This window comes from Sycon ciliatum, chromosome 3 (genome assembly GCF_964019385.1).
Source record: "Sycon ciliatum chromosome 3, ocSycCili1.1, whole genome shotgun sequence".
In the NCBI taxonomy this organism is placed as follows: domain Eukaryota; kingdom Metazoa; phylum Porifera; class Calcarea; order Leucosolenida; family Sycettidae; genus Sycon; species Sycon ciliatum.
In genome coordinates, this window is record NC_088645.1 from 7631157 (window position 1) to 7656836 (window position 25680).

At 44.2% G+C, this 25680-nt stretch overlaps 2 protein-coding genes across 2 annotated transcripts; both read left to right on the top strand.

Annotated features, from left to right (window-relative positions):
* The first annotated feature begins 16206 nt into the window (after window positions 1-16206).
* On the top strand, window positions 16207-20203 carry LOC135812813 (uncharacterized). Its single transcript, XM_065326030.1, has 5 exons — window positions 16207-16401; window positions 17962-18055; window positions 18892-19104; window positions 19643-19855; window positions 20130-20203. Exons 1-5 carry the CDS (start codon window positions 16384-16386, stop codon window positions 20201-20203), a joined length of 612 nt encoding a protein of 203 aa, XP_065182102.1. The 5' UTR covers window positions 16207-16383.
* A 26-nt stretch (window positions 20204-20229) lies between these two features.
* On the top strand, window positions 20230-23972 carry LOC135812439 (uncharacterized). Its single transcript, XM_065325808.1, has 4 exons — window positions 20230-20429; window positions 21258-21406; window positions 22107-22233; window positions 22910-23972. Exons 1-4 carry the CDS (start codon window positions 20285-20287, stop codon window positions 23335-23337), a joined length of 849 nt encoding a protein of 282 aa, XP_065181880.1. The 5' UTR covers window positions 20230-20284; the 3' UTR covers window positions 23338-23972.
* Window positions 23973-25680: the final 1708 nt, after the last annotated feature.

Consider the following 25680-nt stretch of genomic DNA (forward strand, 5'->3'; position numbering starts at 1 on the left):
GCACTCTGGCAAGGTAGGTTCGGGCCTGATTGGAAATTTTTATTTCCATTGCTATCAGGTTCGGCCTCATTTCCTCTGTGCTGCGCTGATGAGTTCAAAAAGAACGAAACAGCATGCTGTCCGCAGATTGAGTAGATACTGGTTATAAATAGACCGAATAAGGAAAATGATCTGATAGCCTATGAAGAGGAAAATAAATTGAACCAATGACAACAAATACTCGTCCAGCACACGAGTTGTCATAGAAACACAAATAACAGCTGTCCACTAATAATTATCTTGTTGTTGGAGATTGAGTAGGAGTTTTTACTGGTTGATTCTAAATACAATAAATGATCTGGCCTTGGGTTTATGACCAACGAGAGAGCTTGGAAGCTCAGGGCCCTACGCTATGCTTTTTTGCCTTGATGACCTAGACAAAAAAAGCATAGGGATGTTATAATAAATTCTTTAAAAAAATCCTTTTTTTTAAGACATAATCTGGGATTCGAACCCGCACTATCGCGCGCCCTACATGTATCCCCCGATACACTTCGCATACATACTAATTCTTCCAAGTTGTTTCACATTGTGATCTCGCATTTGAAAGCCCTGGGGACTACGATGAACAGGGTAACGGCCTGCCAGCGAGTAGACTTGAATACTGACAAGAATGTTTGCGCAGCTCTTTCTTGAATACATGGACAGAAGATTCCGAAGTCAATGTGGGTGGAAGACCATTCCATAAAAGGGAGGTTTTGAATGAAAAAAGTGATTTGGATGTTGTTAAGGCTTTGGCCCTTGCTCCCATGATATCATTGATTTCTTCCAGGATAATTATATAATAATATCGGACGGAGAACCACGGCCGCACGGACTAAAATTAAAAAAGAGAGGACCACAAGTTTACAAGGTGATCCGTTTTGTCCAACACTAACGATTACAAGCAGGATAATGATGAGTCAAAATGTGCAAGAATTAGCACCGAACTGACTGATGTGATACTGACATTCAACGAAATGATGCTTAGCTGCATCACGTCTGGAATGCGCAAACCAGCATCCTTCCAACTTGGAAGAGAGTTGCGCTTATTCTTATTTTGTGTTTCTGTTTCGGTATATTTCGTATTTCAAGGCATACCCCGAGGTTATAATTATGTATTATTGAGTAAAGGACCATTCTGGAACATTCGGTATAATTGTATTATGTATTTCTCCAGCTAGGCTGTTCTTTACGAATCATTAGCCCCCCACCGTGTCTGCTATCTCAACCCTACAGCCTCCCATTATAATGGAACTCCCTTCAATTTAGACTACGTGTTTGGGAAATCCTCAAATATAATTATATTAATAATAAAGGTCTTGCAAGGTTCTAACTTCTAAGTCACATGTATGAAGTAACGTATACAGAAAAGGCGAAGGTGAGCGCACGTATGAATGGGCTATAATCTGATGATAGTTACTAACTAAGTGCGTGAAACACACACTTTTCATCCTAATCCTCTTATTATTGTTAGACACAATGCACCTCAACAAGCTTCCTGAGAGCCTACGCAGGGAGCGATCTTCTGCTAAGTTTCGGTTTCTCCTGAAGGACCATTATTTTAACGTACAAATTCTCCACCACTGGAATTCCCGATTTTCGTATCTAGCTCTCGTCATGTATTCTGTTTCTCCCTGGTGGTTTTACCTGTCGTTTTTCCTGAGCAGTGTTTCTGCTAAGTACTATTTTCCCTTCTCCCTTTTCACTTCCTTTCGTCTCATCCATCCTTCCAGGAAACTCCCCCGATAAGTATCCATTTACATTTTTACATTTTTTTGTTTTGTTTTGCTTTGCAGTTGTTGCCACGGTCAGGCCAGTGAAATCATGTTCTGTGAATAAAGTCTAAATACAAAATGTAAAAAACCTTCATACTTTTTGAATCATAGGAAAGAGAGCAAAACTCAGCACCGTACATGCTGGCACGATACGCGTGAACGTTTACCCGTACCGTACCGCAAAGTGGATCCACATAATTATATGTACATGTCCACACTTTCAAACAGGGAGTAGTACAATACCGTATTGTATTACTCCCTGCTTTCAACATGTTATGCATATGGTACGGTGGCATACGGTGTGGCAGGGTACATTCACTAGTGCGTATATCAGGTACGATGGTCGCAATGCATATTGTATTATGACTATATGTACATACTGACGTCATGGTCGATGCTAAAATTGTTCTTGCAGGTTTGAATTCTGAGATCATGTAGTGCACAGCTGGAATCGCTGAGGAAATATTATGCTAATTTTTGAAATATTTCCAATATTATAGTGTTTTGAAGATCCCCGTCGGGATAACTAGCCTCGTTTCTGTCTTCCAGCATTCCAGCGTCCCATACATTCCTGAGACTCGTGGAGGGTGACATTGTCAGCAGCGATTCCTAGGCAATATGGGCAACGAGCAAAGTGGAGCAGCACTATGGAACTTCTCTGATCAAGATCTGCAAGACGACTGCGTTCGGTGCAGCGGCCGCCGGGGTGTGTTCGCTAGGGGTAACCTGGTGGCCAACGCAGACCTACCGGCGACCGCGCGTTCAGTGGGGCACAGGGCCGATAAGGACTCACGGACGCGTTGGCACAGCCCCGGCGCCTCTGTCAAATCGACTGGCGTAAGCAAGGCCAGCAGTCCCTGCCTGGTAGCAGCGCCCATGATGCGAAATGATAGGCCACACGATGACAGTAGCCGGAACATGATTGCGAGCAGTGTCACCAGCTCGACTGAAGACACAGCCAGCACATCCAGTGTGAGGACATCAGGCTTGAAAGACCACCCACTATCAACCCAATGCGAAGGCGGCGAGGAAGGCTTGAACCAACAACAGCGGAGCGTCAACCAAAACAACCTCAGTAGTACCGCCCAGGACCAGCCTAGTAGTAGTAGTAGTAAGAATAGCAAAGTGCGATTCAACGATACCAGCTACCAAGTGTTCATGGGGTTTCAACTATGAATGGCTCCACCGTTGCAAGGTTTCATGGGGTTTCAACTATGAATGGCTCCACCTTTGCAAGGTTTCATGGGGTTTCAACTATGAATGGCTCCACCTTTGCAAGGTTTCATGGGGTTTCAACTATGAATCGCTCCACCTTTGCAAGGTTTCATAGGGTTTCAGCTATGAATCGCTCCACCTTTGCAAGGTTTCATAGGGTTTCAGCTATGAATCGCTCCACCATTGCACAGCACTATCTGCATCTTTGACTATGCCAGTACATGTAGTAGCACTCTCTGTCTTCTCTCTTCTCTTTTTTTATAAGAAGCAATACCTGATAATGTATATGTACATGTACATGCATCTGCACACTCTTAGTATTTGACATAATATTATCTTATCACAAGTGATAATTGAGCTCTCGAAGCCCTAGCTAGTTTTCACCACGGCCGGTTGTGGTGCCCCAGAGTGCTCCAGATTTGTCAAGCGCTTGTGTGGTATCATTTCGAATGGGGACACGAAGTTGTATGTGGAGACAATGACATAATATATCCGGTGTCGACTCGCTGCGGTCGGCGATCATGTGCATCCGCGGTGCCCGATCATCATATCACCCTCCTGTAAATGCTTTGCGAGAGTTGGCAATGTCGGATCGCGGAGGGCCGGTTGTGAGATTTTTGGAGATCATGGTGGGCAGTGCCCTTGCATTGTCCTGGCTTTTTTGTGTTTTTTTTTGTGCTTTTTTCATTGATTTTGATGTCAGAAGGGGATTAGGGATTCTTGACTCTTTCATCTACCAAGTGTACACTGTTTATACACATACAATTGTTTTCATTTGGTTGGTGTTGTCTTCTAACCATTCACCATGCCACCGTGAATTGTATTCTGTTGTGTTCTAACCATTCACCATGCCACCGTGAATTGTATTCTGTTGTGTTCTAACCATTCACCATGCCACCGTGAATTGTATTCTGTTGTGTTCTAACCATTCACCATGCCACCGTGAATTGTATTCTGTTGTCTTCTACCCATTCACCATGCCACCGTGAATTGTATTCTGTTGTGTTCTAATCATTCACCATGCCACCGTGAATTGTATTCTGTTGTCTTCTAATCATTCACCATGTCACCGTGAATTGTATTCTGTTGTCTTCTAACCATTCACCATGCCACCGTGAATTGTATTCTGTTGTGTTCTAACCATTCACCATGCCACCGTGAATTGTATTCTGTTGTGTTCTAACCATTCACCATGCCACCGTGAATTGTATTCTGTTGTGTTCTAACCATTCACCATGCCACCGTGAATTGTATTCTGTTGTCTTCTAACCATTCACCATGTCACCGTGAATTGTATTCTGTTGTGTTCTAACCATTCACCATGTCACCGTGAATTGTATACTGTTGTCTTCTAATCATTCACCATGTCACCGTGAATTGTATACTGTTGTCTTCTAATCATTCACCATGTCACCGTGAATTGTATTCTGTTGTGTTCTAACCATTCACCATGTCACCGTGAATTGTATTCTGTTGTCTTCTAACCATTCACCATGCCACCGTGAATTGTATTCTGTTGTGTTCTAACCATTCACCATGCCACCGTGAATTGTATTCTGTTGTCTTCTAACCATTCACCATGCCACCGTGAATTGTATTCTGTTGTCTTCTAACCATTCACCATGCCACCGTGAATTGTATTCTGTTGTGTTCTAACCATTCACCATGCCACCGTGAATTGTATTCTGTTGTGTTCTAACCATTCACCATGCCACCGTGAATTGTATTCTGTTGTCTTCTAACCATTCACCATGCCACCGTGAATTGTATTCTGTTGTGTTCTAATCATTCACCATGCCACCGTGAATTGTATTCTGTTGTCTTCTAATCATTCACCATGTCACCGTGAATTGTATTCTGTTGTCTTCTAACCATTCACCATGTCACCGTGAATTGTATTCTGTTGTGTTCTAACCATTCACCATGTCACCGTGAATTGTATACTGTTGTCTTCTAACCATTCACCATGTCACCGTGAATTGTATACTGTTGTCTTCTAATCATTCACCATGTCACCGTGAATTGTATTCTGTTGTGTTCTAACCATTCACCATGTCACCGTGAATTGTATTCTGTTGTCTTCTAACCATTCACCATGCCACCGTGAATTGTATTCTGTTGTGTTCTAATCATTCACCATGTCACCGTGAATTGTATTCTGTTGTCTTCTAACCATTCACCATGCCACCGTGAATTGTATTCTGTTGTGTTCTAATCATTCACCATGCCACCGTGAATTGTATTCTGTTGTCTTCTAATCATTCACCATGTCACCGTGAATTGTATTCTGTTGTCTTCTAACCATTCACCATGTCACCGTGAATTGTATTCTGTTGTGTTCTAACCATTCACCATGTCACCGTGAATTGTATACTGTTGTCTTCTAACCATTCACCATGTCACCGTGAATTGTATTCTGTTGTCTTCTAATCATTCACCATGTCACCGTGAATTGTATACTGTTGTCTTCTAACCATTCACCATGTCACCGTGAATTGTATACTGTTGTCTTCTAACCATTCACCATGTCACCGTGAATTGTATACTGTTGTCTTCTAATCATTCACCATGTCACCGTGAATTGTATTCTGTTGTCTTCTAATCATTCACCATGTCACCGTGAATTGTATACTGTTGTCTTCTAATCATTCACCATGTCACCGTGAATTGTATTCTGTTGTCTTCTAATCATTCACCATGTCACCGTGAATTGTATACTGTTGTCTTCTAACCATTCACCATGTCACCGTGAATTGTATACTGTTGTCTTCTAACCATTCACCATGTCACCGTGAATTGTATACTGTTGTCTTCTAATCATTCACCATGTCACCGTGAATTGTATTCTGTTGTCTTCTAATCATTCACCATGTCACCGTGAATTGTATACTGTTGTCTTCTAACCATTCACCATGTCACCGTGAATTGTATACTGTTGTCTTCTAACCATTCACCATGTCACCGTGAATTGTATACTGTTGTCTTCTAACCATTCACCATGTCACCGTGAATTGTATACTGTTGTGTTCTACTCATTCGCCATGTCACCGTGAATTGTATTCTGTTGTGTTCTAATCATTCGCCATGTCACCGTGAATTGTATGCTATTGTGTTCTAATCATTCACCATGCCACCGTGAATTGTATGCTATTGTGTTCTAATCATTCGCCATGTCACCGTGAATTGTATTCTGTTGTGTTCTAACCATTCACCATGTCACGGTGAATTGTATTCTGTTGTGTTCTAACCATTCACCATGTCACCGTGAATTGTATTCTGTTGTGTTCTAACCATTCACCATGTCACCGTGAATTGTATTCTGTTGTGTTCTAACCATTCACCATGTCACCGTGAATTGTATTCTGTTGTGTTCTAATCATTCGCCATGTCACCGTGAATTGTATGCTATTGTGTTCTAATCATTCACCATGTCACCGTGAATTGTATGCTATTGTGTTCTAATCATTCGCCATGTCACCGTGAATTGTATGCTATTGTGTTCTAATCATTCGCCATGTCACCGTGAATTGTATTCTGTTGTGTTCTAACCATTCACCATGCCACCGTGAATTGTATGCTATTGTGTTCTAATCATTCGCCATGTCACCGTGAATTGTATTCTGTTGTGTTCTAACCATTCACCATGTCACCGTGAATTGTATTCTGTTGTGTTCTAATCATTCACCATGTCACCGTGAATTGTATTCTGTTGTGTTCTAGTCATTCACCATGCAATCGTGAATTGAATTCTGTTGTGTTTTAGTCATTCCCCATGCCACCGTGAATTGTATTCTGTTGTGTTTTACTGTTACAAAGAAAATACATTCACCGTATCATCGTGAATTGTATTCTGTTGTGTTTTAGTCATTCACCATGCCACCGTGAATTGTATTCCGTTGTGTTTTAGTCGTACACCATGCCACTACGAATTGTATTCTGTTGTGTTTGAGTCATTCACCATGCCATCGTGAATCGTGAATTGTATTCTGTTGTGTTTTAATCATTCACCTGCCATCGTGAATTGTATTCTGCTGTGTTTTAGTCCTTCACCATACCACTGTGATTTGTATTCTGTTTGCCCGCAAAAGAGGCTTGTATCTCGAAGCCCTTAGATCCCTGAGATCACTAAGGCAACACGTGTCTTTAAAACATTCATTAGTACAACCCAGCATTTCGTTGCGTGGCGCGCGTAAATATCCCAGCATCCCAATTGCTTTAGTCTTCATTGTGCACGTTACGTGAACTCCTTGTTTGTTTGTTTGGTTGGTTGGTTGTTTGGTTGTTGCTTTGCGGCCTGCTTGTTTTTTCCTCATGGCGGATAGCTTTCCAAGCTCAAGTTTATCATAATCGACTAAAGAACAACAATGCTATGGTCTGACGTAAATGTACCGTCTGTGCGTAGCTATGCTTGCATATTGATCAAACAATCCGTGCGCTACAGGGTTGGGTACGGAAATTACAGGAGAACTGCGCCCAGTAATAATGCAGGCGAATGGAAAAGAGGGAAGACAAGAATGAAAAGAAAAGCAGGTAGAGAATGATAAGAAAGGCCATAAAGCAGAAAAGTGGGCTTAGCCCTTTGTGTACCAGCCCCATCTCGAACCGTACCATATGGTACGGTTCGCTGCACTCCAATCAAGCGCGCCGTTCCCCGCCGCCGTAGCTCCGATCGAGCCGCGGTTTTTTGCGCTTGACAACTGAGATCCCACTGAAAATTTTGATGTATGATATGGGTAGGTTGCCATTTGAAAGTATGGAGAACGAACGCGTTCAAAAGTATGCTTTTCAGCGCAAACAATTGTCGCTGTTTCGATCGTGTTCTCGCTCAGTTTTTCTGCTTGTAGCGAAGATGTAGCTTGTTCTAGGTCATGTCGACGTCTTCTAGACGTGGTGGATGATTGGAGAGATCGACTGTGGCGATATCATCGCGGAATGTGACTCGAAATTGAAAATTTGTATCGCTGATCCCATCGCAGTATTCACTCTCAAAACAGGAGCAAGAGGGAGGGCAGCGATGGCCTAAAATCGTCAAGGCAGGCGTAATTCACCAGCCAGCGACTACTTCTTGTCTTCTCTTTCACTTACCTGACGCTGGATGTGAGTAGCTGAAGAAAAATATAGATTTCGAATCTGAGACAAGAATTCAAAATTTGCAATTTTGAACCAATTGTTTTACCTCAAATGTGTGACAATATGACCATTTCCCTGGTATGTTGTTACTCTTCATGCACTGAGACAACGCTTATGAGGTTGTTTTGTCCCTATGTTCCCAGTACACGAGCACAAACTCATTCTCAGTCTATTTGTTTGTGATACCCTGGTTGGTCAGAAATATGCACAATTGGCGCGTATCTTTGGTATTCCACCTATGGTCTTCATATACTACTGCATGCTGTACCAATATCCATGCGTACCTGGGTGCAGTGATACATATGGAGTCAGGAAAACACAACTTGCATATACAAAAGTTGTCTAGATTTCATACCATGGTTGCTTCTTTGGCTGCGATAGCCCCTTACATACATTAGATGGCTGGTACATAAAGGGTTAGTGGAGATGTGGCTCCATGCTGCAGATGCGCTTCAGCAAGCTGGCACTTGGCAGTGACATCACGGATCTCATTATGCTGTAAAGAGGGGAAACCCCCGGTTGGGCATGACAGGCTGTGAGTTGTTTGCCTTCAGTTTTGAACACACGCTCATTTCGTGAGCAAGAGCATGTCTTTAAAAAAAGGATTTTTTAAAGAATTTATAACATCCCTATGTTTTTTTTTGTCTAGGTCATCAAGGCAAAAAAAGCATAGCGTAGGGCCCTGAGCTTCCAAGCTCTCTCGTTAGGATGTCGCCTATCAAGGGGTTCACCGCTTTGAAGAATGTACATGTACATGTATGAGCTAAAGTGAAAGTAGTGAAACGTTGTGCAGCGTGAATGCGTTGGGGAGCACGGCGGGGGGGGGGGGGGGATGTACATGGCGTAGGCATACCGGAGAGCGAAGCACTATGTTTGCAAGTGAGTTTGCGAAGCTCATTCTTGAAAACAATAATGGATGGTTCTGCAGTTAGTCTTGGTGGGAGGCAGTTCCATAAGAGGGAGGTTTGGAAGAGAAACAACGATTTTGATGTGGTCTTTGCTTTAGGGAGAATAATTTTGTTAGGGCGTCTCGCACTCTGCGTGATATTGAAATGGAATGAAGCTAGGCAACGTCGATACTTGAAAATAAATTTGTGCATGGTAACTAAGCTTAAAAATTGCCTGCGGTAAAGAAGGGATTCAATGTTAGCTGTTTTATTAAGATCCTGCTTGGGTGTATTAAAGTCGATTCGGACTCATCCCACATGCATGTCATCAAGAGTACATGAAAATGGGTTTTCATGTACTCTTGATGTCATGCATGCATAGGAAAGAGGATCACGAGGTCTTCTACATGTAGCTTTTCATTCTGTGTGTGATTATTGTGAGGTTTTGTGTGAAATTTTAATTTTCGGCTATCACATTTCGTTAATTTCTTACTTTTTAGACGGGGTTCATGGACTAGAAGACAATAACTTTTTTTTAGAAAACTGCCATAAAGCAGTTTTTATTGCTATTATTTCTTTTGTTTTTTTTCTGTCACCAATGGAATGCCCTATATCAATATTAGTCCATCAGCCAAGAACTCAGAAGTCGTCAAATTCAAGCACCCTGTTGCACTTAGAAATCGAATACTTGATTTTGGCCTCAATGGGGAGTTTACACCGAATCCGCAAATAAAAAGAGTAAACGACTTGCACGCTCTGCAGGGGGAAGCCGACAAAGTGACCATTTTTGGCATTTTATCGACAGCCATTGTTGTGACCTAAACCCAATCTCCAATCAGTGCCATGCGCGTTTCAGGAATGAACTTTCAGATTTTTGTGAATTACGGGAAAATTCTTGCAAATCGAGAAGATTTGCAGTGTAAACCATTGCAGTTTCCGTATTACACGTGTGTCTGGATTCAAATTACAATAAAATTGTTGTTCGCCTACTTGTAGAGTGTTGTTCCATTACACATCTCTTTCACTGTTCTATTTAATTGAGCATCCGAATACATACCTTCAGGAAGATTACAATGAGCTAGTATTGAACATCATCCACCTTCGGGTTTCCGAAGTATGCACCCCGAGTCATGTCAAGCAGGTTTGAAGCGTAGTTTTTACTGTTTGGCAAAAGTGATCTACGCTTCCACCCTGAATGGAATCACCCCGGGAAGGTCCTGATCCCTGGAAAAATAAGGAACGTGGAGAGCTAAAAGTAAGGAATCTGCGGCGATGGATGTTGTACATCGAGTGAATGCCTTGCAGTTCTCTTCTCCATTACGAACAACTAGCAAACGCCATGGCTATGGATGCTGACAGCAAACAGTTGAAATAAAGGCAAGGCTGCTTTGAACATGTTGCAACCAGGTAGTAGTACAGTTACAGTTGTACTACTTCGAAGTACTATCTACCACACTCGAGATCACCCAAAGAATAAAGCGATTGAATTCAAAATCAAAAATTGTTGGGGATCGTCTGAAGCATATTCAAGCGAGGTACAGTCGGGCTTGATGACTGATCAAAGCCCTGGGGCTGGTCCCTTGGGCTTTGATCAGCCATCAATCCCTCTGTACCTCGCTTGATTATCTACTTGATACCATTGTAGTTGCAAACAAGTAACTACAACAATTGCAGTACAATAGTCATGTAGTTTTTTGAATTAGTTATTTGAAAATGGTGAGCATCTTCATCTTCTTCCCGGTGCGCATGTACACATATTTTTTGAATCTGTACGTGCTCCAAGCCAACTCACCTCTGCTCAAATCGATGGCGATTTATTTCGCGATTTTAGGTCGATCGCCACGGAAAACCACACCAAACGTTGACAAACCTCCACGTTTTTCACTGAAGACGCATTGTAGCCGGGGAGCGAGGGCAGCTTCCATACGTAAATCTCTCTACGGAATTCCGTAGGAAAGCTCTTTCCTATGTCATGTTTTTTTTAAGAAGTTAAGAGAATTGCAAAGCAGAGCTGGAGTGCAGCCGCCCAATAGCGGACTGAAAACTACTAGAAGTAGGATGAAAAGAGCACAGACGAAGCCAATACAGACAAAACCAGAGGCAAATGGTATCAAATGCGAATGCCCGCCTCAGCAACCGCCAAGGTGGGAGGTGAGTCCAACTGCACCGGCCGAAGATTCCGGGATCCGCGCAAACACATCACGCTGGACCGGAGTAGGGCAAAACTCAATTTGCATCGAACCCAAGACATAACACAGCTGTATGCTTCTCCAGTCTTCGCGGCTTGAAGAGAAGCTATCCGCTTGTAGAGCGACTCCGCGTGTTTGCCCAAACCACCAGTGGTAGAGAATATGGCCGGAACAAACGACGAATGCTCTATGTCGCGGACACGTTGCTCGTAGCAGCGCCGCTTCTCCTTCTCGTGCTTGGTGTAGCAGGAAGCAATGGAGGTGGCGCGGTTTGAGGTCGCATGAGGATTGAAAACCCTCACATCGATGAAGGTGCGCTCAAACCGGCCACCCCAGATGCCACTTTCCTATGTCATGTTGGGTTCTCCGTAGGACTTTTTGAAATATTTTTTCGCATTTTCCGCATTTGTCCATGGCAACATCATATCAATACCGTATTATACCAAGAGTACATAAACCAGAGTGTGCAACTGTGCATATCGGATTTGAAACAGCGCAGTTCGTGCACTACGTCACCCTGATGAGATCAGCCAAGCCGCGACTTGCGTACAGCTCAAATTTTCATGTTTCATAGCCCGGAAATCAGCCAAGTTTGCTTGATTTTAGACGTCCTGTTACAGGATTTCGGTGTTTTGTGTGACTGTGTACGCTGCGTACATCCACCGACAAGTAAAGTCACCAGGCTATCCGTCTCAAAAAACCGAAATCAGGAGAGCCCGAACGTGTGCAGTTTTATGTTTATTATTTGCCATGGCGACCCCCGTAAGTCCAAATAACTGGCAGGGCAGGGTTGGGCCTTTTTCTTTCTTCTCGGATTTATTTTCATGACATGTTCACTGATTTTACTCAGGATAAATCAGCCCCCGGAAAAAAAAAAAAAAAAAAAATCAGGACAAACTCAGTGAACTGCACCACCGCGACTGGTTACGCAACTTTTCACCGTATCTGTGGCTTACCATGCCGTCAGAAATGACGTAGTGCACGAATTACGCTCCCACAGGAACCATCCCGAGTTGCACACTCTGGTTTATGTACTCTTGATTATACGCATTGATGTGCAAGCCTTTTCTTGCAGAAAATGGCACTAGCATAATGCAATTGCATGTTCTTCTGCGGGGAAACACGACATGTGAGTAGTGGTCTGGTGGTGGCGATACTTTTATATACGGAGGTCATTCTGTGCGTGTTGCAGCTTGCTGTTGCAGAATTTCATGACTCTAAAATTGTCTTGCCTTTCAGAAATTTCAGATTTCCCCACCCTCGATCAGATTTATTTGAGAAATGTAGCCAGGTGCGTGTCGCAGATGTTTTTGTTGATTCTGTGTTTATAATGGTTTATAATTATGGGTTATCGTGATAAGGTCATCCTGCATGCACTGAAATGGTAATCCTGTTGATGTCGATACAACTTTTGGGAGTAGTTCAATGACTTAAAACTGTTAATCCACGATTTTCTAAAACAACACAGCAAAGGAGGAACAATAAACATGTATTAAAATGTAAACAAATACATTGCTGAGTCCGACACCTCGTTCCAACAACTACACTGATCCTGAGGATAAAAGGGGCAAGGCTATGGTTGGAGGTACTGAGAGATAAACAAGGCACTCCACAATAATAAAATCTTACACATCTTTTGGTGAGTATGAATGATATCCAGTCGAACCTCTTTAGGACGAACACCAAGGGACCGATGGTATTTATTCTTAACCTATTTTATAACCAGTGAATACAATTCTTTCTCCAATAGACATACGAATAGATTTCTTCTGCAGCGAAAGATTCGAAGCCACACCGACTCATTGACTCGTCTCGTATGAAACAAGTGAGTCACAGCTGGAGAGGTTCTGCAAAACGAAAATGCGTACAAACTTTCGCTCTACGTCATGACGTGCGAAACTTGCAGGGAGCACGAAATGAAGTGTCGTAGGAAATTTCGTGAGATCAGGTCATGACGTACGTGCACTTGGCCCGCGCAAACTACGAAAATGTGCAGAACGCAAAGTTCATGCAAAAATTCATACACACTTTCGCAAGGACTGTCGCGAAGCTTCGTTCGAATTTTCGTTTTGCAGAACCTCTCTACTGAACCTTTCTTTAGCAACATGACGGCAACTGAAACAGCAACAGAGAAAGTACGATACATTTACTCCAGATTCTTGCAGGTACTACAAACAGATTGCAGATCGTAATTCTTCCTTTGGCGGTACGAAACTGTATTTGGGGCAGTGCAATCTCGGCGGTACTCACGAATCAAAAAGCCCAGACTCTGGAGATTTTCCCTGATATGCAAATTTATTTTGCAAACTCGGTCAATGGGTCCTTGAACCTTTCCCTTCAGATTGGGAACTGCCAACGATAGTATGCCACTGACCAGTGCCTTACTTGTAACGTGCTAATGTACAATGAATATGAATTTTGACAACACATCTAACATAAGCCTTACCGTCAAGAAGGTGAACTCGCGTTCTTCACACACTGTAGACAAGGGCAAAGAGATAAAAATGGATCTAAATCCGAATAAGATCAGCACATGTTTCCGTAAAATTTGAAAGGGTGAGCATAAGCAAATGAATCGAAGGAAACTGGTCAACTCAGAGATCACCTGTCATCGAGTATTCCGTAAAAGGAGGCCTCGGCAGCGGGAAAGCTAAATTTAGAAAAGAGATCCTGTCAGCTTTTCCAATATTTATTGCATTCCGCCCAAAATCAGCACACTTTTCGTGAATGAAAGAGTCTACACAAGCAAATGAATCAAAGGGAACTGGTCAACTCACCTGTCATTGAGTAATATTCCGCGAAAGGAGGTCGCAGCAGCGCCGAAACGAAATAAGCCAGGCCAGGAGACGAAATATCCGAAACAGCTCATGCAAGAAGCAGTTCCAAAGAAGGAAGTTCCTCGTGCATGCACATCCGAACCATCCGAAAAGGCAACAACAAAAAGTCTGCAATACACACCAGGGAGTCGGTATTTGACGACTCCCTGATACACACACATGCGGCCAGCCGGCCGCGCGATGGTAGGAGCCATGGAGTACGAGCTCCCTGGTCCAGGGCCAGGTACCGAGCATCTTACGTAGAAACTTACGTAGCTACGTAGACAATGTGTTTGAATAGCGGTGATGTTAGGTAGCGCCATGTGAACACAATAGCTGACAGGATCGCTTTTCTAAATGAGCGCCTCTCTCCATCCAGCCTTCCTATCCCAACAGGACAACGCGGTTCCGCGGACGCGCAATTTTCCGCGTTTTCGAATTTTTGTATAAAACCTGCGTCATCCAGGGGCGCGGGCATGGGCAATGGGCATGGAAATGTACAAGAAAATAGTACAGGAAGGCAAAAATGTACTCCAAAGTCGAAACCGGCCTTGAGTTCGTACGACAAAGTCGTTAGATGTGCACCTGACTGTAGGCAAACTTGCATATACTGACCGCATAATCTCGCCGATTGCAAAATGACCTGTATTCGCCCGCATAATTTTAGGATTTTGTCCGCGGTGTTCATGGGGAGATTCTGCCCACCTGGCCTCAGAGATCCGTTTACCAAAGCAAGAAAGGCACGGGCAAGATCATTTTTCTTGGCATTCAAGAGTTTCTGCACTACCATCCTCAACGCCCTGAGAACATAAGAAGTATTTTATACCAGGGAGTTGCAAAATACGACTCCCTGACTTCTGCGCTATAACTCTCAATGCAGTCCCTGCCCAGGATCTCGGAACTGGAGACAAGGCTGGAGACAAGGCTGGATCGGAGCTGGATAAATTCATGATAATGTACAACCACACTGTACGAATTTTCGAAAAATCGAACATTGCATGGAATGGTACCAAGGGTGCGTTTGATTGGTACGATCTAGAACAGGATCGAACAGCTGGTGCACAAGGAGCAGCCTCATGCCAACCAAACGGTACTCCAGAAACAGAGCACATTTTTGTGGTAAAATGTGCCAAACTGGGTGCATCCTTCAAAAATGTGTATGGTCACCATGGTCACTTTGTACGGTACAACGAGTCCAACCCAAAAGCGTATGCACGTGATCATTTGGGACCAAAATCGATGTTCCCGCCAGGTTTCACTGTGAAAAAGTGAAACTGCTCGGTCTGCTCCGGCCTCGAGGCCGGAGCAAGCAGAACATGTTCTGGCCGACCCAGAACAGGTGCAGTCCCAACCAAACGCGCTGCTCTGGTGAATCCTGTTCTAGTTCGTACCAGGGAGCCCTACACATACCGGTATGTGTAGGGCTCCCTGGTTCGTACCAACCAAACGTGCCCCAAGAGTTCTTCATGCACTTTTGCAATTTTGATGGTACTGGTTGCATTGAGAATTTTCTCACATTCCTTGCATGACTAATACTTTATAATACAAGGTGAAGGAAGTCGGATACTACAAGTACAGAATTTCTGGTACCAAACAGGCGCATCCAACGAAGCTCCTACAATCTACGTGAACTGGCGAATCCGACACACCACCGTCACGACGGCGGAATATCATTCGAAGGGAAATAGATCTCAGTGATGCATGGCGGCTTGCGTGGCAAACAACCAAGCTGCGTATCGCCAGTCTAAGTTAGAGTTACATACAGTAGACTGTAGCACAGAGCAGCACAACCGACCAACCATGTAGTTGTTCTCTGGTGAAACAAGAAGCACATTACGCGCCCATTGTGTACTGGGTCGCGCCGTCGCTGAAGGGAAGTCCTCGGGGAGGGAGGCAACTCCGCGCCTACTACACCGGGTGACACCAGTATGCTCAGGGACTCCTTCTCAGGGACTCCTTGGCTTGCTTGAAAACTTGAAGCAGCGATTGTCAGTACAACATCATTACTCCCTGGTTTCCGCGTTTTCACCAGTAGATCTCACCAGCGGTTTCGCTACGCCACCTTTTTGGCGGCTAGGATTGGCGGAAAGGATTTTGGATAACGACAACGCTCCATCCTTTGAGTTTGTGGTATCCCGATAATCTGTGATCTGTTGCCGCCAATATCCTTTTGGCTCCATTATCCTAACCGCCAGTTTCGACTGGAATCCTGGCTGTGGCGGGACCGTGTCTATAGTCGACAACATTATAAAGACGTGTGTTGACCAGTCTGTCTTTACCCTGGTGATCGTGTTGTAACGGAGCGTCTCAATTTCTGGAATCGTGTCGGCGAGAAGGGATAGAACAAGCTATGGGTTTCGACAGTTCAGTAAGTTTTATAATCAATTGTACTGTTTGATGTACTGTTGTGAGGCGTGTTGTTGTTGTTGTTGTTGTTGTTTTATTTGAATTCGCAATACCAAACGGGCAATAAGCCCAATTCCATTGAAGCGAATAAAATAATGCTAAGAATGAGGCATGTTGTATGGTCCGTATTTAAAGTTGTCGGCCATTACTTATGATCTGTCGAGGCACAACACTGTAGGAAGCTAGGCATACGGGCTTGAAGATTCATGGGTGTATGCTGTTCTGTATGTACTAGTACTTCATGAAAGCAAACAGTAGCCGACTTTCACAAAGCAGCGCGAACATTGAAATTGGATTTCATTGCTAAATGTGTGCTTCGGCTGGAAGGCACATGTACTGAACATGAATTTAGGGTGATAGTTAATTAGCAACCAAATTCTTCATGTTGATGCATCCTGGCAAATAGACATGTCCACGGTAGCATAAAAAGGAATATTAAGGAGGCTCCCACCTAAAGAAGTAAAAATAAAAGGTCCATGGACGCCCTGTTTTTTATGCATAGACTGGTGGAGTGATGTCTCCTCTTCAACTTGGTATAGTTTTTAGGTAGGGTTACCAGGCATATAAGAGGTATTCTGGTGTATTTAGTGAGTGTACAATTTCTTGATTTTCGGCAAAATAATGTTTAAAAAATACCATCGAGGTCGGATCTTGCCGGACCAATCAAAATGGGGCTGCTACGGGCCTGTATAGTATTGTACTGTGTTGCCCTGTGAGCCTTGGCCTGTGGTCATGGATGTAGCATTCTTTTCACATGTCGTATCTATTTCCCCTCAGTCTAGTATCCTTCTCTCTGATCACCATATTCTAATGGTCTTTGGGGGAGTTGAAAACAATAACCGCCATGGCTGTTGACACGCTCGTAACATTTACATGTATGCAATGCAGTCCTGTTGCATTTGGAATCTGCCTGCGTCAAGTTACACCCTACACCCTATAGCTATGGTGTAGCTGTACTAAATCTTGTAAAACGTATAGGATTAAGGTGCGCAAATTACATTTTCCTGCAAAGTTAACTGCTATGCCTATGGCACTGGCATCTCCAGCAGAATATCAGCAATTATTTATTTTACATGCACAGTACTATGCAGTCAGTATTCTAAGACTCCTCTTGATTTGACTTTCCGTTGACCTCAATTGTTTAGCTCATAATACCCCCCCCCCCCCCCCCCGGGATGTTATGGCAACTGCAGAACATGTACATATTTAGGCAAAACTACCGAGGACTCGGTATGTGTTGAATCTCTGCCAATGGTGCTGATTGAGCTCAATGAATTCTTTTACCCTGTATACTGTCCATACGAGGTTTTCTAACCTCGCATGAAAATCTATGGACTACAAGAGAGTGCCTGGTACATGGTAGCAGGGTCTATCGAGTAGTCATCATGATCATATTCTAACTCCGACACATCGATAGAGAACCTCTATTGTTTTCACCCTGAACGACACTCTGTTGAGTTTTTTCCTGAATGACGACGCTGTATTGTGTTGCTACCTTTGCTCTCATTCTTTCTCTGTGCAGTTGCGTTTGGCCATCATGGCCATCATGTGCCTTGCACTTGCAACGCCATCTCAGGGCTGCTGTGATATTCGCCAGGGTGTAATGGATCGCCCCAGTAAGTACAAGTACTGCCAACACTACATATCCAGGTTTATGTTTCTTACAGTCACACCTCGCTTATCCGCACACATCCGTTTTCCACAAAAGTATCCGGATAAGCGAACACACATACTGTATAATGTATACATGACATACATGTAGGCTGTAAATCGGTAAAAACACGATTTTCTTCAGGATGGCGCGGGACCCAAGCGAGATCTGAGAGTACGGTAGTCTTGCTACTACAGTCCATTTCAAAACTATAGACGCGTAGGGTTTTTGAAATATTTCAAATTTGGCTGGTTTTCGGAATATTGCTCAGGACCGCTCCACAATGCTCTCATATAGTTTCTAAACGATTGGATAACAGACGCCCAATTTGGAAAAAATTATGCACAAAGTGATCACAGATTTTATGTGGTATAGATGCTGGCATAACGTTTTTTGCCTAGGTACGCGTCTATAGTTTTGAAATAGACTGTAGTTCCCATGCTAGTGTGTAGTCCACACCACTCCATCCAGCTCTTCTCTATTATCAAAGCTCTCTATTCTTCTTGTACCACCAGTAAATTATGTCTTCCTTTTTTTAAATAGCTAGCAGAGTACAGTTGCTGTACATGTAGGTGACCCTACCGGTATGTTTTTTGTGTTTTTTTAGACGAATGAAAAGCGTAACATGTTTGGCACCTATATTAAAAAATTAAAAAATGAAATCAGAGGATGGCCCACGCCTGGCACCAGGGAGCCGGAGTAGTACAATACCTTGTAGGCATTGTACTACTCCCTGCCTGGCACAATGTCGGCATATATTACTGAAGTACTTGATTTCTGCGATTTTCTGTTTTCTGCCAGGGCTGTGTCCTGGCTTCAACGTCAACTTTGGCTCCGTTGCGGACAGCCGAAAGACAGCGGGATTGGCTTGGTCAGTGGATTACGGCGTGAAGCCAACATGCAAGTCAGGCTACGCCGCAATGGGGAATGCTTCATGTTTGGCCGACGGATCCTGGTCTTTCCCGTCCGGTATGGATCAAGCGCAGTTCGTCTCGTCCGCTTGTTCCGTCCGAGGTAAGTATCTAGGCTGGGTGTACCAAGAGTATAGTGTCTAAGACGTGGTGATTGACATACAGTCTTGATCACAGGGTTGGTAGTATAATGTGCACTGTATGATGTAGTTTCACTGTGACCCTATGTATCCTTGTCTGCTCTCTCTCTCTCTCTCTCTATTTCTCTTTCTCTCTCTCTCTTTCTCTCTCTCTTTCTTTCTCTCTCTCTCTCTCTTTCTCTCTCTCTCTCTTTCTCTCTCTCTCTCTTTCTCTCTCTCTTTCTCTCTCTCTCTTTCTCTCTCTCTCTCTTTCTCTCTCTTTCTCTCTCTCTCTTTCTCTCTCTCTCTTTCTTTCTCTCTCTTTCTTTCTCTCTCTTTCTTTCTCTCTCTTTCTATCTCTCTGTCTCTGTCTCGGTCTCGGTCTCTCTCTGTCTCTGTCTCTGTCTCATAGCAATTCTAGATTATTCCCTCATTCCTCTCCACTTCAGATGGTGATACAGAGGGGCGCGTTGACATATCCTGATGTGCTTTATTCCTGTACATTTCTGCCTTTTTCCACAGTAACCTGCCCTGGTTTCAAGATCAGTCATGGCTCTGTGCCAGACTCCCGCAAGCCAGATGCTATGCCCTCTTCTACCATATACACTGTGAGGCCAACGTGCGATTTAGGTTATGATGTGAGCCACAACGCTACTTGTTCAGGCGATGGATCTTGGTCTTACCCGGCTGGGATGGACAAAGCAACGTTTATGTCCACCGTTTGCTACGCCAGAGGCAAGTACCTGGATTGGGGTTCAAAGGTTAACCTTTATACAGGAGCTACACATTCTCTCTCTCTCTCTCTCTCTCTCTCCTCTCTCTCTCTCTCTCTCTCTCTCTCTCTCTCTCTCTCTCTCTCTCTCTCTCTCTCTCTCTCTCTCTCTCTCTCTCTCTCTCTCTCTCTCTCTCTCTCTCTCTCTCTCTCTCTGATTCTCTCTCTCTCTCTCTCTCTCTGATTCTCTCTATGTAACATTTCGATACGATTCCCCCGCTCGTGTAAGTTTCATAGATGATCTGTACACTTCAGATATCGATCTACAGGGTGTTTTAGTGTTTCTGTTTCCTGAGATGAGTTATTCCTGAATTTTCTGTTTTCCTCCAGGAATTTGCCCTGGATTCGACGTCAACCACGGATCAGTACCGGATACCACCAAACCAGCTCGCATGGCCTTTTCTACCAATCACCTCGTCACGCCAACTTGCCAGCCCGGCTTCGAGGTGACGGCCAACGTTTCCTGCATGGGCGATGGAAAATGGGTTTTCCCCTCCGGAATGACTCAAGCGCAGTTTGTGTCATCTGTGTGCAAAGGCAAGTACCAGAGCATGGTTTTAGTCGTAAACATCTCTTGCATTGCACACCCTCCCGGACTTCGGTATCGACCATCGAATGTAGTGACACCAAGCTTTCTTCGCTTAGTTTTCTACAGGGCCTGTTGTTTATGGCAGCGGAGGACGTTCAGCTTGGGCCTGTTGTTTATATGATAATATGACTATCCTCTCTCTATCTCTGTCCTCTATACTTTTATAAGGATATAGTCGAAAATGAAGGGAGTTCCCATGGGAAGTTGTAAGGTGGCAATTCTTAAATGAGAGATGTGAGACAGCTACATTTCGGTTCTTAGCAGAGAGTGACAACCACAGGCTATACGGTTGTCATCACCCCGGTTGGGGTTGGGGGATACCCCGGTTGGGATTGGGGATACCCTTTCTGCAGTTCGTTTGCATTTCTGTATCTTGTTCGTATGTATTATAATATGTAGGTCAGTTGTCACTGTGGGATACTTTGTGCACACTTGCGAAGTTACATCTCGGTGACATGTAGTTCATGTACAAATACATGACAGCTATTGTATGGGACTATTCACTGGTTTGAGAGATATGCAAAAGGGGAAAGTCTGGGAAGCAATTGACTGTCGCCACCAGGACTCAAACCAGGTACAGGTACCTTCGCTTGAGGCTAGCTAGGTCTGCTCTAACCACTGAGCTATGGTGTACCTGTCAACCCAGCTGAGACCATTCAACATTTTCTTCAGCCTTCTTAACTCACGCGTTCAGTGAATCCACACAGGCGTATTGTAACTGTTCTTGTTGGTGTTTTGAATTAATTTTCTTTGTTCTTGTCCGTGTTGGTCTGTAGTGACGCCACCAACTTTCACCTCCTCTGACCTTACGGTCCGTCAAACCATCAATGGTCAGATGACCGCATTTATCCCACCGGCCACCCTGTCAGTTGTGTTTCACCTCACCTGCGTCGCAGCCTATCAGCCTTCCAGCGGATCAGTCGTGGTTAGTCCGAGAATGTCGATTGAGTGCACGCACGCTATTCTTTATGTCTTGTGTGCTGACACAGTGCGTACCAACTTTACCTTGGCTATATTCCTGTGTGTGCCCACCTCCTTCTGCAACATTAAAATTCGGAACGGCATCCGGATGCAAAGTTTGTTCCATCCTCTCATATAGCAGACAGCAGTGAAAGTGCAGGCACTGTTGCATTTGTTGGATTTCACTTTCTACCATAGTAGTACAGTTTTATACTTGTGTATGTTCGTCAGGCTCGTCAGGCTGTCATACAGGAAACGAAATATCCCCAAACCTCTTCCGGAACACTGCACATTTAGAGATAAACCTGTCATGCTCATGTCCATGTTTTAATGCTAATGCAAAAGGAAGCGAGTACATTGAGAAGTTACCGGTATACTAAACTCTTGACTAAAGGCCAGTAAAGGGTGATGCATTAGAGAAACGGAGACTCGTCTTCTTATCCACAGCATCACTAGTATACAGGATGATAAATTCACCAAATATTGAGAAATCTATACATTCTGCCCGTGCAGGATTGTCTGATTTCCCATTTGCCCACTTTATCCTGATGGCCGCACGTTGGCCATATTGTTTATCGATGGCGTGTATCTAGTGGTATGTGTATGTACTACACACTGGTGTGCTTAGCTCACTTTGACCTGGTCTGTTGCGTGTTGCTATTCAGGTAACCATCAGCCCTCTCAACACAGCCTCAAAGCATATCACTCGCTATGACACCGGTCTAGTTCAGACCTGTACTGCCCGTAGTCCGCTTGGCACTGCTACCGCTCAAATCAAAATCGCCCAGGGTTGTGAGTATACGATTGCATTGCCGTCCAATAACACCTGTATCTAACGACCACCCCTTGGGGCCAGAAAAAGCGGCCGCCCGTAGCAGGTCGGCTTTAGTTAGAGGTTTGTAGGTAGTACAGTAGCAGGCTGGTCGTTAGTTACAGGTTTTACTGTAGCAGTAACATACATGTATCACGTGATTAATGTACATATATTGAACAGAGCCTGGACATCAACATACATGTATAATCTTGGCTTCGCCTAGGCCTTTTTCCAGCACTATTTTGTGCATGAATCTTCCGTCTCAAGCATAAATAAATTTCACGGTTCGCGTGAGACTCGGCTGGAAGCCGAGTTTTCCGCAGGAACGCCACCACCCTCTAGGATCAAGGCGCAGATGCAGCGCCTAAACGGTGGGAGGTGAGTAGATCAGACCCGTCACCAAGTGGTCAAAGACCGAAATCCCATTAGCTGCATCCATGTTACCCTCGTGCCAGGCCACGAGTTCCCAATTAACTGTGGGTCGCAGCACGGCTGGAAAAATTCCTTCCGCTTCCAAGCAAGGCTTGAACCTGGTACCCTCTGTTTCTCAATCATCCCACTATGCCTGCCTACACATGCACATACTCACGTGATCATGTTACTCTTGATGCCTTACTTTTGCTGTTTTTCTGTTGCATGTATTTTCTGTTTTAGACCCTGTTTCGATCTATCCCGTCAGAGCATCCATGGTTCTGTTGCCGTCCGGTGGAACAAACTCATCGTTGCTTGTGGCTGCTCACGGTACCCCTCTGGGTCAACACGTAGTATGTGTGTTTGTTGCTGATGGCTCAGCTCCCCAGTGTGGCGCATGGACCGATTCCTATGCCAGCAGCAGCCTTGTGATGGTGGACACTCCGTCTGTCAAGGCCACCCTGGAATTCACCGCTCCCACACTCACCTGCCCTGGTTCGTTCCACATCGTCGTCACCCGTCCGCTGGCAGCAAACCAGCCTACGGTCACCGTCACCACTATGCTCGTCAACCCATTCCCCATTTTCGGATCCGCACCCCCCGTCAGCACCTATAGTCACGAGGTTGGTACGCCCGTGCCCGCGTCACGTGACTACCCGGCTACATGCTAGCTTCGTGCTGCCAGCCATCGAACGTATACAACGTTGCTGGAGTCCTAATGCAGGGCTGTCTTCTTTTTATCTGGAGACTGTATGAGTATTGCCAGATCTGGCTTGCAAATCAAGGCAGGGACCTTTTTCAAGGGACTCAATCGTAAGGGTATGCACGTACACCTACCCTTTCCTCGGCTAATAGCCTTTTCTTTAAACTTGTTTTTTTGTTTTGTCTGATCATCTGGCACTCAAGCTATACCTAAAAATTCAAGGAGTGTATATTAATATTATTGCTAACACTGTACACAGTCCGTGTTCAGCAATAATTATTATATTATTCGAAGCTGTTCTATATCAAAGCTGTGAATAAGATGTGCTGTCATCACCAAGCACACATTACGAAGCTATTTTGAATTTATTTTGCATAGCCATGAGGTCCATTTGCCATCATCTATTATTCTTTTCTCTCTCTCTCTCTCTCTCTCTCTCTCTCTCTCTCTCTCTCTCTCTCTCTCTCTCTCTCTCTCTCTCTCTCTCTCTCTCTCTCTCTCTCTCTGTCGTTCACATGTTTCAAAGAGGCGAAATCGCCTGGGTGTGGTGCGACGCTAAATATACTTTAAAGGCTCGAAGACTCCAGACATTGTGCTGTTGCTAACACGGTCTCCTTTCGCTCTCACGTTGTTTGCTTTGCTGTACATGTACATGGATGTTCAGTTGGGTATGATGAATGTTCAGTTGGGTATGATGAATGTTCAGTTGGGTATGATGAATGTTCAGTTGGGTATGATGAAGACTTCATACAAGCCAAATACTCTGTACAACGTAAAATCGGTATCATCGTGGTACAGTATAAACAGATAACCTGTCAAAGCGACCACCTGTCCTAAAAGACAACTGAAAACAGGACCAAGGCCAGCCATTTTCCAGTCAAATGGCCCTGGATAAGGAGACCACCTGGTAACAGAGACCACATTTTGAACGTCCCTTGAGCGGTCGTCTTTAAATAGACAGTTTTCTAAACGGGAACTAGGCCCAATGATATGCATGTTAATGCTTTGCTTGAGGAACTTCCCGAAGCACTGTTCAAGCACTGTTCAATATGAGCAAGAGTACAATCAGGCATGTTTTGTGTTTGTTTTTTTCACGTGTCTTGAACAGCCTCTTTTACGGGCAAAAGCAACACAATGATGAGAAACCAGGGTATGATAGGAACTGATGATATCAGTCATGTACATACCAGTATGTACATACTGCGGCCCTTGTTCACCTCGCATCAGCGGGCTCGAGGCCTTGGCTATCAACTTGAGCTGAGGTTGCATTTTTTATTATCAAGAGTACATGTTGTAGGAAATTAGAGGCCACTTGAAATTGCAAAGAGTACATGTACTCCATAAAGTTAATACAAAATTATACTCTTGTTATTATGAGATGGTGCAATCATCCCGGGCCAGGGTAGTCCCAGCACAAAGAGTACTTTTACTTATCTCCAGTGCACACATTCACATACAATGATACATGTACGGTCAGTGTAGGGGTTTTGTGCGTGGGGCCCCAGGGCCCCGCCACATCCCCTGGTGTGCCGGCACACTCATACTCATAGCCACCTGAAAAGTGCTATCCCACTGCTTAAATCACTCACAACGATCGAAATGAGTCTTTGCTATAACACCTGCTTATTGTCCAATACGACCTTGTCATAATAATTATCAGTGTGAGAAATCGTTGACAAAAAGTGTATATTTGAAACTCGGATGTTGAGCCATAAATAAATGTAGAAGAGAAAAGGACATATAAGTGTATACATGTAAATAACTGGATGCATACATGTACATGCGTGATCACAACTGGTGTTGCTACAGCACAATAAAGACAAGAGTCAGAAAAAGCATAAGAAAGTATGGTACAGTGAAGGTTGCCGTGTGCTCTAAAGGTGAGAATGTCTGTAAGGCAGTGATGTGGAGAACAATTCTAGCAATGACTACGTTTCGGTGAATGACTCAGTAATGATAGGATGAGACACTGGTGCAAGGTGATGAAGGAGATTGAAATAAACTCGGGCGCAAAAGTAGCCAGCAAACTGGTCACAGCAGATACTCATCATAGGTATCAAATTGAACTACCAGCGAGGTAAAGGATACATGGTTTGTATGCATAACATGAGACGAGATAATAGACTTCAGCTAGAGATGCGATGATGCAGATAGAATATAACACTTCTTGTTATACGGACTCCTTCACTAGACTCCTTCAATAGACCAGGTTGTTTCTTTATGGCTCAGCGTCGAGAGAAGGTGCCGCGGGTCGCTTCAATGCCGGATACACGAACCTTGGGCAGCTGTCGCACGGTGCCTTGGGTCCATT